The 14,444-nt window shown below is 32.5% G+C and overlaps 1 protein-coding gene across 5 annotated transcripts in view; it reads right to left on the bottom strand.

Annotated features, from left to right (window-relative positions):
• LOC124953678 (protein sprint-like) overlaps positions 1 to 14,444 on the bottom strand; it is a 149,669-nt gene that overhangs the window by 24,577 nt on the left and 110,648 nt on the right. The window contains exons 1-2 of one of the 5 annotated variants that reach the window (XM_047505422.1): positions 9,664 to 9,890; positions 4,406 to 4,757 (exon numbers count right to left, since the gene is read on the bottom strand). The exons of the other annotated variants lie outside the window; for them this stretch is intronic. Of the exons in view, the coding sequence (XP_047361378.1) occupies positions 4,406 to 4,530 (125 nt within the window). The 5' untranslated portion in view covers positions 4,531 to 4,757; positions 9,664 to 9,890. Of the gene's footprint in view, positions 1 to 4,405; positions 4,758 to 9,663; positions 9,891 to 14,444 lie in introns of those variants that run through there. 5 annotated transcript variants of the gene reach the window in all.

Genomic DNA, 14,444 nt, shown 5'->3' with positions numbered 1-14,444 from the left:
AATTAATATATTAATACCAAGAAATTGAAGATTCTTCTTGATAAATTTTTTAAGAAAATAGACGAATTCATATTAGAGGAAAATATTTTCTTTTCCTTGTTTTTCGTTTTGATTTGTCTTTTCTTTTCGTGTTTCGAAATCGAAGGGAGAGAAGATCGACAAAAATTAATCTTGTTGTTTATTTATTACCTAGCACAAGATTAAATGTTCTTCGAAATCTTGTATATCGGTATGTCGTAATATTAGTGCAGGAATGATATATCGTATTTCACATGGTATCCCCGAATCATGTGAAATCACAATTTATGAACGCTACGAGGACCATGAGAAGATGTATGAGTAGACCATGTAATTATTTTGGAAAACACGCAAACGTCGGAAGTAAAAATTACATATAGTATCCTTAGATGACTCTCTGCTTTCGTTGGTTTTTTCCGTCGATAGTCTACAAAACGTATTGCTTTAGTAAAAAATAAAGAATCAAGTTCATCTGTCAAATTCTTATTTTCTTTTTTTTCTTCTTTTTTTTTATAAATTGTTTACTATCCAATTGTTCTTCTTTAGAATATAATTTTATACGAAATTTTAGAAAATAATTAATTCGTTTATACTTGATTACAATCACTTGCTTTTTCTCTCAATGAAATGCAATTGAATTCAATCAAATATATGAAATTACCAAACGAAATATAAGATTATTATTGGAAGTAGGTCCAACAATCTTCCAAATAATGTTCGACTTTGTAAAGACTTTGGGGCGGATTTCCAACTGGGAAAGTGGATTCGCGAAGTTTGCTCCAGAAAGTTTATGGTTTAAGAACCATTTCACCGATTTTCTTTCGAACGATATCTTTCGCAGTTAGGTTGACCCGATTTATCAGATCTTGATATGAGTAAATATAATCCTGGCAACTGAACTTAATCTCGTTTTATCGTAAATGTAACCACGCGATCGTATACCAAACTTCTTATAGATATTACATTTTACAAGAATGTATGAGTCTGTAAATTTAGAAAATTCAATAAAAAGGCTTGTCAGGATCATTCGTCGATTCTAAATTATGAGCACTTGAGAGTATCAACTAAATTGACAATAAGAATATTTCTCACAGATTCGTTCACCGGTCTGAAAAAAAATTGGCGAATCCGCTTTTATCGAAGATTTCTTTCAAAGGTTCTCACATTTCCCACCTGGCAGTAAGTTCGACCTTCGATAATCAACCGACAAAAGAATGAGGCCACGCACGTGCGAGAGTGCATTCACGTTCACATGCGAATTAACGTGTGGTCGAATTAACACGCTTACGTGCGTCCGAAGAGAACAGAGAAAAAGAGGAAGAGGAAGAAGCTGGTAACTACGCTAAATATGTGCAAACCCACGTATACTTCTCATAAATACGTGTTGTACTTATTGGTATCTACGGGGTGTTACAAAATTAAAATACTCACTAATTACAAAATAATTAGAGAGAAAAAAAAAATATATATATATACATAAAACTCAAACACTCTCCAAAATTATTATCAATAATAACATTAATATCAATAATAATTCCTGCAGAAATAATATAATTTTTATCATAAGTGTATAATCAGTTGTATTTTATTATACATACTATTTCATGATAATATAAATAAATTAATATTTCAAAATAAAGGACCAAAATTAATTCGTCAATCTAATTGTTAAAATTGTTCTCAATAATCGGAACTTGTATTTTCTCTAATATCTAGAATAGTTGAACAGTTTGATTTTTAAATACCAAATGTGCATATTCGAATTCGTTCTTTATTTCAAAAGGACCAGTTTAAAGAGCTTCTCGCGAATAACACTCGACCGGTTGCTGTCAACTCGAGAGGGTTGTAAGTGGTATAAAGGCGGTGCCGCTTTTTCGTCCACCCTACTACCATCATCACCAGCAACGTACCAGTCTCCTCCTTTTTTTTCACCCTTCTCTTTTTTTCTCCATACCGTCTTTGATCGGTAGATATATAATGCACGACATTCATTAACGTTTTCCTTGCATTTTATTCGACCTTTCTTTTGGAAAGCAATGCCGTCAAATACAATTAAATGTGATTGAACCTCAGCTTTATTTATGTTATACGTACACATGGTATTGAAGACTCCCGTAGATGGTTTTAGGAACGTTTAAATACGAAGTGTCTGTGATTATGAGATTCAAGAGGTCCTCAATAAATAACGCGTTGTTCTTTTAATTTTTCTTTCTTCGTCTTCGAATTATGTTTAATAGATGTAAACTTCATTTTTCAATTTCAATTAACTTCAATTTTCTAAATAATTTAAATAATTTCAATTTTTTAAATACACGATGAAAAATCATTATTATTTTTGAAACGTCGTTATTATTATAGACCAGTGCTCCTCAGCCTAATATTAGACCGCGTTAAATTTGTAATAGACCGTGAAATGATACCTGCTACCTTAAACCAAAAAGAGGAAAGTGATTTATTTATAAGAGATTTTTAGAAAATCCTTGTAACATGTTCCTGCGAATTTATAAGAATATCTCAGTCATATGTTTAAATAATATACAGTAATTTATCTATTGGGTTCTTAAAAATTTTATATCATAAACATTTGAGCCGCGGTAGCATTATAAACAAATATATTGGGCCGCGCGATTAAAAGTTTGAGAAACACTGTTATAAATAACTACGTTAATTACTTAATGTAAATTTTTAGCATTAGTTAAATATAGTTAATTATAAGTTAAATATAATTAAATATAATTATTGTACAAATAATAAAATTTTCGTAAGAAAGTAACACACCACGTAATCATTGTCGAAGGAAGTAGGTACTTTCTTGTCCAAAAAAAGAACGCTAACGAATCTCATCCGCGGTCTATTCGTGGAAACCTAAGCGGATCACAGTGTAAGCCGCTTACGTAAGAATGAACCAAAGGGCTTCGCGTTGCTGGTCACTTTGCTATCATATTTCATATTAACCGCTGATTAAAATCGATTTTCTTATGCCAACATGTTTCTCATTTTTTGTCACTCTTCTTTCTCATCTTTCTTTCTAATGAGAGTCAAAAATTGATTCGTAAACTCAATTAATTATTATATCTAATCAACGAAATTTATTCAAAGAAAATCTCGAAGTTTGTTTATCTTATATTTCTGCGAAGAACTTTCTGTCCTGTTTACCGATTCGAACTTAGCTTTCATGGAACGTCAACGAATGGATATCGTGCATGATCGATATACGTAATATAGTATTCATCTAAATAACGTTGAGAAATCCTATGATGGAAAGATACTAGTACCGGTGTGAGTTTACCTGTCGAGCTGATCGAGATTTTCTAGTCGACTGCTTCGAATCAACTAGGACGTTACGAACTGACAGAATATTGATCGTGTTTAGTGTCAAAATGCTGAATAGAGTGAATCACTGATAAGATTTATACATAAGAAAGTTTCGCCTGAAAGATGTTACGGGTATATTAGAATGATTTTACATGTGTTTAACAAGAATTGCATTTCTCACTACAATATATTTAATACATTTCCATTGAATACAATTATATTAATTATTCCTATGTAAATTTCGTAAAATTAATTGCTTATAAAAGAAAAACGAAAGTTTAAAGATTATTAGATAATTAATTTTCTGCTATAATTATTATTTTTATCCTCATACTTTTTACAATGTTAATTGAATAACGACAAAAGATAAAGTCACGTGTCTGCTCACGATATTTCTACGTATTAATGACGAAATGCGAGCGTCCAACGACCTCGGAAATAAAATCGATTTGTAATTAGCAGTCACGCAGTCGCAAGATGCAGCGCCACCATTCACTTGTTTCTTTTAATCTCACTTGAACATTATGCGCTTGATTGTATTTCAATGCTGATATTCTTTCCATTAAGCTGAGCTAGCTGAAATAAAAACTTGAACCTGTTCACGGTATGAACATCGACAGAAAGAATAACGAGGAAAAAAGATACCACATGTGAGGTATCCGCACAAAATTCGACCTAAATTTGCAAGAAATTGACTATATTCCTTCATTAGAGTTATTCGCAAGTTTTATTCAGTAGAATCATAAGAAGTTATACAAATATTCTATTGATTTTATTCATAAATAATTGTTATTTTATCGATATAAAATTTTTGCCAATAATAAAATTTATTTACAAATCAACCAAATAAATATAATATTTCATAATCAGGATTTCTAGGTTTACCCTTCTGTATAATTGATTTATCCGAAAATGTATGTTTTCTGTTTTATTGTAATAAAGTCATAAATTCCTTAATTAAATATAACACCTATATTTACATATTTATAAATCAGTTTAATAATTACGATTATTAGGTAATTAAAGAAAATAGGAAAAAAAAACAAATAACAAGGAATAAGTGGTTCTTTACCTTTTAACGCCAATCTCAGCGTAACGGCCTCTTGTAGCACGGCTCGCCACGCTTCTGCCGTTGCTCGGGTTCGTGTATAATGTTAATATATCACTGTTAATATTGTTTATGATTGGCGGTAGCATTATTGCGAAAGGAATCCAAAATATGACAATTCGGCGTTCGTTTATTATGATTTGTGACGACGATTAGTCGGTCGGTGAAGATACACAACACATTTCACTGTTTTTAAATAGGATTTTATAATGACGCAAAAAGAATGAGTATATTCTTCGAGAAAAATCTCTCTCTTCCTCTCTCCCTCTTCCCCTCCTTCTCTTTCTCTCTTCTCTTTTATCTTTTTCCTAAATATCTGTGAAAATTGAAACAGTCGGAACATCGTAAATTCGTTTAATTTCATAAATCACTGTTTTTCTTGGTGGAAAGAGGTTCTCTAAGAAATGTATTCTCTAAGAAACTATTTATAACATGTCGTAAAATTATTAAATTATGCATTTCTCTTTCTCTGTTGAGTTTTATCGGCGTTGAAAAAATCAAATCGACAATTAGTAACAGACTTCTCAACGCTCCTTTGTGGTCTAACAAGAAGGCTCGAATTATCAATGCGTTGTAAATTATTTATATTATGGGTGAGTTTATCGTCGTCGTTTTCCTTTTCCGCGTATGCGTTCGAAACGTCTCCGATAACGTAATAATGCGTAGCGACGATACGTACGTCGTGAAAATATCTGATAAAACAACCACCATCCATCTCCTTTCTTTTTTTTTTTATCATTGATCGTTCACGTTTGTTACTTTCTATTGTTTTAATTATCTCTCGTGGCGTCTCGTGTTATATGTATGTAATCTTTAAAAAAAAAAAAAAAACGTCAAACCACATATTTGTATCCGCGTGGGAAAAATAAAAACGCGTGGGAAAAATAACGATCGATCGATCGAACGAATTATTCCGGGATATTGTGATAAATAAATCTATATAAATAGCCATATAGTAAATAAAGCGAGAAATTATTTTCAATAATACATACATTGAATAAAACGTTTATATAAAGAGTTTCAATAAATAATCTAATTTTTGTTTTGTTTTAAAATTCGATAAGGGATATCATTCAACGATATTTAATAATATTTATAATTTCTGATATTCTCTTAATATAATTTTCCCTCTGATTACTCCAATAATATCGGGAGAAAAAATACTTAAATAAAAACGATGGGTACGTGCCGTAATATTCTGTTTATTGGGCTCTTCTACGGCGGAGCACGAACGACGGTAAAAATTTTGATCGTACAGGCTGGTTCCAACGATTTCCAACGGTCTTGTAATAGGATCCTAGGCATCATTAGAACCTTTTTTTCGAGGGTCAATCGTAACAAGAAAAAGAAAAAAAAAGACAAAAAAAAGTACAGAACGAATAGGAAGGCAATAGCAATAGCACCATCGTTGGCAAATATTCCGAAGGACGAGATTGTTCATCGGGAGTCTTTGCGAGATATCAAGGTCCTGGGAAAGGATGCTGAGAGTAAAAACGAGAAGCGGAAGGGACGAGAAACGAGCTCGAGGAACGCAGACTTATTACCGATTGGATCGTTGTTGAGAGAGACCATGAGAGTGCCTATGTAAAAAACGAACAGGATATTGGTTCGAATGAGAAAGAAAGACAGACAAGACAAGGCGTATACCGATCGTGCGATATGATAAGTACGTGCTTCTTGAAATTTGCTATCTCTCCTTATTTCCTATAACGCCTAGATTTCTCTGCCATAAAAAAAAAACATAAAACTAGGAATATTGATCGATCAACCACACGACATAGTTCGTATTTAAATAAAAAAAAAAAAAAAAATATATATATATATATATATATATATATATATATATATATATATATATATATATAAATTTACAAAAGAGTAAAGAAAGTTTGACTAGAACGAGTAATTAATGTTGTAATGCTCGCATTATTTCAGCGTAACGATCGTGAACGTTAATTATTTTCTAATGACGTGATAATTAAGAGGAAATATCTTAAAAGAAGATTAAAATTATACATATGTATACATAATATTTCGGTAGCTGTCGTAATTTCTAAAGTCACATTTCGTTGCGTACGAACGACGAAGGGAATAAAATAAACAGTAATTTCGCGAACCGCAAAGGCGAAAACATTTGAATTCAGCAACAGTAACGACGACGACGGTAGAACGGCTGACGGGCACGGCGATTATCCCTCGACGCAACCAGCACTCACGGCCGTCGGGAAAGATGCTATTCAAAATTTACCGGATGACGGTTGCTGAATTAGAAACTGAACTCACGACTCGCATTTTCAGCGAGACGTTTCTCATTTCCCCGTTAATTTTGATACCGGATATTATATCTCTTAAATTTTACTTTATTTCTGAATAAACAGACAAGGAAAGATTAAGAAAGAGAAAGAAATATAAAAAAGTGCAAACGTTTCGCTAGAAAGAAAACATTTCGCTAGAAAATGAAATAAATTTGCATTACTCTCTCTCTCTTTTTTTCTCTCTTTCTGTCCCTTATTCTTTCTTCGTTTCTTTAAATTAGAATAAAATTTACGGTACGATTACGGCGTCGGATAATTTATATCGCGTTAAACGTTTATTACGAAGAACGCAACGCTTCGAAAAACAACTGGCTGAGAGAAAATCTTGAGAGAGGTTTGCGATAGTGAACGATGCGTTCAATCTTCTTTCTCTTCGACGACGAAGAAATCAGGTCAGCTCATCTGCTTCTAATATACTTTGATCTCGGATGAAAGGTAAGATCTCGTAGATAGGTAATTATCTAACGTAGAATCGTTCAACGAGAATCTCACACAGTGTGGTCTAATACACCGTCACTTTGCGGTAACTGGTGCAGACTCACGATTATCGACCTTCATGGAGCCGCAATTCCCTGGCCAGCCGATGTGATTGGTCGTCACGATAATTCGATTAACCCTAACGAATCGAGTTGGAGGACTGAATCGGAGGATGGAGATGAAGCTATATATTTTTTCTTTATTAACGTATTTCTATCTCCTTTTTTACACGATTCAAAGAACTCAAAATTTACTCGAAATTTATCGCTATAGTAAACTATGAAACTACTTATATAGACAATTATTTTAGTTTTTTTCTTTATTTTAATATTATCAAGAACCTTGATCCAATTCACAATGTATATTTTATTATCGATTTTCCTTTTGAATTTTATTTTTAAACTATTGCGAAAATAATATCATTATATATATATACATATATATTAATATATATATTAATACATATATATATATATATATATATATATATACATTAATATTTTTACAAATAAAACATACTATTGCGAGCCTTTATAATAAACAGCAGCTGTACTTTCCACGAGTTGTTTAACAATCAGCTGCACGCGACTGTGGTTAGTTGCGCAACACGTATGTATCAACGAATCGTCCGTGAACCTTCATCTTGAACGCTGATGAATATCAAGAGAAAACAATTCAATTCGTCGCCGCGAGATAAACGAAAGAAGAAGGTAAAAAGTAAATAGATAAGTATGAATTTAAACAAACGTTCTAATGAAGTAACAATTGTTTCATACAACGGATCATGCATCGACAAATTTCTAAAATAAAAGAAGAAAATAAATTAGTAAAGATTTGAAATTCAATAATAGAGAGAAACAAAATTAATGAAGACTCAATAAAGATTGACATTTTGTTTTTTTATTTTAAAGACGTTCTCTTATCGTTACCTATACGATGAGTTCTTATCGATGCACGGTGCAACGCATTTGAAGAAGTCTATGTCACTGGTTCGTACAGAGTACCTACTATCACTCGTGATTCAACGAGGGAAAGCTTGACGGAGCAACGTACTCGTTGGTGTTCGACTACGTGCTCACCATAAAGTTAGCTCGTAAGGACAAGAGTTACGAGAGAAAAAGAGATTAAGAAACAGAGCGGGTGAGAGAGAATCGCGGTCCACTTAAAAGAACGTTCTCAAGCACGAAATACTATTCGATCAAAGAAGCCACGAAGAAAAAGAAGAGGAAGACACTTCCCGAAGAACTTTCAATGTCTTTCCACTTCGTTTCATCTAATCGTATTTAGCCGAGTGGAACCTCGATTATCGGTTATCTCTCAACGAAATTTCATCATGCATCCCTATCTCTTTTTTTCTTTTTATTCTTTTTCTCTCGGACGATTCGATAACATTTCATGAAATAAATGGTCTAAGGATAATCGATTCGAGGTAATACAGAATGTCTATGGAAAACAAAACAAAAAGAAAAAAAAATTAAGTAGAAATGTAAAGAGAAAGAGAAAGAGAAGGAGAAGAAGAAGAAGAAAGGGAAAGATAGAGACACAAGGTTAGTTTTAATCGCATTGGGTGCAACGAGATATAAACGAGAACACGGAGAACGTTTGCGATAAAAGATAAACAATGAGCGTGCGGCATTTTTCGAAATTTTCACTCGTAACTTTCGTGCCACGTATCTCGCCATTTTCACACGCAGTGCGCTGCTTCAGCTCGATATTTCCGATATATATTTACGCAGCAGACCGATGGAGAAGAGAAAAATATACGTTCCCCATTTAAGGTTGAGTGACCTCGAAAGAAAGAAAGAAAGAAAAAAAAGGACCCCTCGTACCGTCGATCTCTTCGAATTCCGACTACTATTGACCTCTAAAAATGTATCTTCATATCGTTTATCAACAAGAATTTCTTCCTATATTTCTTTCTTTCTCTTTCCAAAGAAGCTTCGCGACGTCGCGAGATATATTCATCGAACAAACTTCGATAAGACATCCACGGAAGTAGAGACAACTTCGATGAACCAGATAGAAATGGATGACTCATGGAAATCCAACAAATCTCCCTCTCGACGATACGCACTCCAAATATACTAACCGGCGTCGTTTCGACGCCGGAGACTCGACGTTCAGAACTCTCTATGAGAACAAAAAAAAGGATATTGATCTCTTTGTTAAAGCTGTAAACGAATTTTTTGTTTCTCTTAAAAATGAACAAAGTACAAAACATTACAAGAACTCTTTTCTTCCCGAAAAAAAAAAGAAAGAAAAAAAGAAATCATTATCGACGTCTAAACTTTAAATTTCTCGATAGTACGAATAAAAACCTTTTACTTTTATCGTTTATCAACGATACACCATCCATCCACCAAGAAGACAGTACAAGTAAAAAAACAAATAAACAAATATCTAAGCCGAATATTGTATAAAAAAACGCACGAGAAATATTTAAAAAAAAAAAAGGGATTATTCTGTTTCCTCTTCGTTATGTCACTCTTGATATCACGAGCTCGTGTACGATGGAAGTTAGACGTGAATAATAAAAGATATAGAACGAACATTCAAATAGAATAGATGAAGGCGTCGTGACGCCGGTCGCCGACGCACTGCGAGGCGTCGCGACGTCACGTAACGCGCACGAGAACGCGACTACCGGTCGAGAACGATAGAACCGAACGGAGCGCCTTCTTCTCCCCTTTCTTCACTCCCCGCGTTCCACTAAAGCGGAGGGGAGCCGGAAAGGTGAAGAAAGGGGGGGAGGACCGGCGAGCGCACGCGCAACACCGACCACTATTTCATTCTACATAGATTCTCTCTATCCTTTTCCCTCAGCGACTATGGTGGTCGCGTGAAAGAAAAAAGAAAGAGAGAGAAAGAATAAAACAAATGAAAAAAGATCCATCAATCTTTTGATTTCTAACACATTTTTTTTAAGATCTACTGCTTTTAATCAAAATTTTTCATAATTATGTTAAATAGATATGATATGTTTCAATCTCAAGGAGTGCCGATGTAATTATAAAATATTTTATTGATTATTTGAAAGTCTTAAGGGGAATTATTAATAGATATTTAATATTGATATACCTACGTTGATCGTTAATTATACGATCTTTCAGAATTAAAAAATTTTCTATATAATATATTAGATGTACAAATACTAGTTTTTAATACGTTTAATTAATTATTTAATTCGACTCGATAATTATTTTTTTGATTATAGGAATAAATGTTTTATTAGGGGGGTTGAATTATATTTTACGAATGTCACGTAGATATTCTTAAACATTGAGTTAAAGAAAAGTACCTAACTAACCGTTCCAATGTTTGCGTCATCAACGTAGAAGACATCAGTCTTAGGACGAACTGGTTTTTCGAATGGTAAATGGAGAAAAGAGGATTTCATTCGTTCGAGGAGCTACCGTGTACTAGGACAGAAGAAAAGTCAATGGCTGTTCATCGGGTTCTTATCAAGGTGATGTGCTTCAATAAAATTCGAGCGTGATCGTGAGGAAGGTTTTTTCGTTCAAGATAAAACTATTTCAAGAGTTGTCTCTTCTTCCATCGAACGAATATTTGTTATGGGATTGAGCGTGATAAAATTAATTGAACGAATTATCCATCTTGTTTTTTTCTTTTAAATTGTTCAATTTTTCATTTAAACGTTCTTTTTTTTTGTTTAAGAAAATGTTTTTAAATTTCTTTTAATTGTTTAAGAAAATGTTTAAATTGTTAAAATTTTAAGGTTATAACTTGAAAAATTAAAATTAATTTCAATATATCCGAACCATTTCGAAATACAATAAACAATTAATTTGATCAAAAACAACAACGAACGTTTCGCAAAAAATTTTTCGCGCTGGAATTGCAGTTAGAACTTATGCGAGTTAAAATTGCAATAGAAAAAAAAAGGAAAAACAACATACAACAAAATTAACAATTTGATAAAAAAGATTCCGGAATGCTGATGGTGCGATCTCTCAGCAAATTCCAGGCGTATTATAGCCAATTAAATGTTTCTCTATGCGGAATTAAATGATTTCCAGTGAAATATGTTCGAGTAATTCCATGCATCTTGGATCGAGCACCTGCTTGTTATATATTACCCTTTACACGCCTAAGTACATCGATACGAATTACGACAACAATAGCTTACACCTTAGCTATTGTCAATTCTGTTTTACATACACAAAACTACAAGAGAATTATTAGTCTCATTAAAATAGAAAATTCGTGAAATAAATATAATAATAATAATAATAATAATAATAATAATAATAATAATAATAATAATAGTTAAAAAAAAAGAGCAATCTGATTCAACGGAAATAACATACGAAAAGCCAGTCGGGCAATTAACCAAAACAAGATAAACGAAACGTCTCTGTAATTACAGTCGTTAGGAAAGAAACATGTTTCTCAGGATCGCGCCTTCCACTATTTCTCGCGAGTGATCTAGGAAATGGTTGAGCGAAATGAAATAAAAAAATTAGGTCAATGCGATCGTGATTCTTACTAGTCGAATAAGATGATCGGTCATTCACAACGTTATTAGAAGTTGTCTTGACGATTGAGAGTTCTTCGATCATTGCTACGTTTCCACATTATGGTAACTTTACGAGAGTCGTTCGTTTTCAAGACATCAAACGGTATATCGAGGAATATCTTCGAACTTATCGAGTACACAAAATCAAAGTGTCTTCTCTACCACTTTCTCTCTCGAGTATTATGTTTTATTTTATAAAAAACATTCCGAGGGTAGAAAAGAGGTTTGTTGTATTGTATTATTTATCCAATAACAATATCGACGTACACTGATTATTGAGCATCACAGATAATACATATTCAATGTTATATGTTATACATAACTGCATATATGTAGTATGTATATACAACGTATATTTTCTCTTTAATGGTACCTACGGATTAAGTCTATATATGGAAGAGTTGGAAAATACAGCGTACAACAGCTGGCAGGAAGTGATTCCGCCGTTGGAGACCGTAGAGAAGAGTACCTATGACCAAAAGACCCGCGTGAAATTAAATTCCTCGTAAGAGTGTGTAAACGAATACACTATAGATGCCCACTGACTAAACGCGTGCCTATCCTTGATGGCCAACTTTTAATCATTTCATTTTCTTTTTTCTTTTTTTAATATTTTAACGTAATCGTTAACAAAAACAATTAGTTAGAATTGTACCAATAATTAATTATTAACGATTAATATTTTATATTAAACAAAGAAACGTGGAAACTTTTCGTCAAAGGGGAAATGATTCTCTTATTACTATTATTCGATTCTCCATACTTGAATATATTTACTTCTCTCATTGTTAGTGTTCTCGAATGTTATAATTCAAATGAGCAATACATCCTTAAGTCTTTCATGTGTAGATATAACAATAACATGGCATAAAGGAAAATATAATACGTGTAGCAAATCATGGAGAATTTTGATATACATAGTGGGAGCAAAAAAAGAACAAAAAAGTGATTATAAGGGATAATTGGTTAAAACAATTTATATAAAATATACACAACATCCGTTGTACAAATGCATAGCAAGGATATTTGAATGAGACATCAACTGTCAAATTATGTTGTCACAGCAGTTCTTGCTGGGTTTCTTCAAATAAGTTTTTCAGCTTAATTTTCCCGTACGAAAAATGACAAATCCAATAAGATAAGTAATACTATCGTATCTGTAATAAACTGAGAACTATAAGTATGAGACTGAATAATTTTATGCAAGAACAAAGAGCTAAATTAAGCTTAGGTTAGTTTATTCAGAGGCTAGCACGTAAGATTGAATTATATTTCAGTACATCTTATATGTATATACATATATGCATATATATATATATATATATTTTTCTTTTTTGTTATATAAGTGTATACATATGTTGAGATTATCAGGTATGTATACATATATACACACACACACACACATGTATATTTATATGTATATGTGTGTGTATATGTACATACATACCATACATACATACATACATACATGCATACATACATACATACATATACATATACATATACATCTATATTAAAAAAAGTTGCCCGATCATTGAAGTTAAGCAACATTGGGCACAGTTAATACTTGAATGAGGGACTTCCTGGGAATACTATATGGTGTTGGCACCTTTTTTGCATTAAGTTTTTTATCATTAAATTGCTTTGATGATAAATAATGAAAAGAAACAAAAATTTAACAATTTTTATAAAAGATTTTTAAAGACTAGAATCTTGGAATTTAAAATTATCGCTTTTTGGGTAATTTTGTTGTAAAAATATTGAACATATCAAAAACTAGAAAACATAACAAATCACACATAATGGAAAAGATAAAAATTATGTAGGAATATTTAAAATAATATTAGTCATTAATTCGACGGAACACTCAGACAAAGGATTATTAGCTTTTTTCTGACTTGAAGCTTCGTCAGATCGTATATATATATATACATATATAGTCTATATATATATATATATAGTCTATAATAATAATATGAAGTAATTCATGTAAATATTATATACATACATATATAAATATGTAGCACAAAACTATACTTCAATTAGTCAATCATTCGCACGTTTCTAATCATCCTTTTGTGCAATGCTATTTTTCTCTTTCTCTTTTTTTCTCTTTATGTCTGCTACAAAATTTTTTTTCCCTTTTTCTTTTTAACTCGCACGCAATCCTTATTACGATCTTCCTCTTAGGCTCATCTAACCCTTTACGATTACCTGTTCGGAGTTTCATGCGTGTTGCACACCTTGCATCACTGCCAGCAATAAAGACTCACCTCTTTAAGGAAGTAGTAATAAGAGCGGAATGGAAGTATAGTAAAAGAGAAAAAAAAAGGACAACAGATTCTTTTTTCGAGCTCGAAGCGAACCAGTCGATAAAGCGTATCTCTTTCCCCTTTTATCTTTATCACGAGACACCTTTCTTTACCATTCCAACGGAAAAGACGTAAGGAATCGTTTGAAACAACGTGGAAAAAAGTGTGCACGTGTGAGAAAGAGAAAAGAGAGAGAGAGAGAGAGAGAGAGAGAGAGAGAAAGAGTGAAAGGGAGGGAGGGAGAAAGAAAGAACGTTTGAGCAGTAAAATCCTTGTGGTCGGTCCACAAATCTTTTCCGCTAGTTTTCTTTTCTTTTCTTTCCCTTTACAGGAGACCCTTCACGTTCCCTTTTACAACTTTA

The sequence above is a fragment of the Vespa velutina genome, chromosome 13, assembly GCF_912470025.1.
Source record: "Vespa velutina chromosome 13, iVesVel2.1, whole genome shotgun sequence".
NCBI lineage: Eukaryota > Metazoa > Arthropoda > Insecta > Hymenoptera > Vespidae > Vespa > Vespa velutina.
Note: the sequence above shows the minus strand (reverse complement) of the source record. Positions and strands in the feature narration are given on the sequence as shown.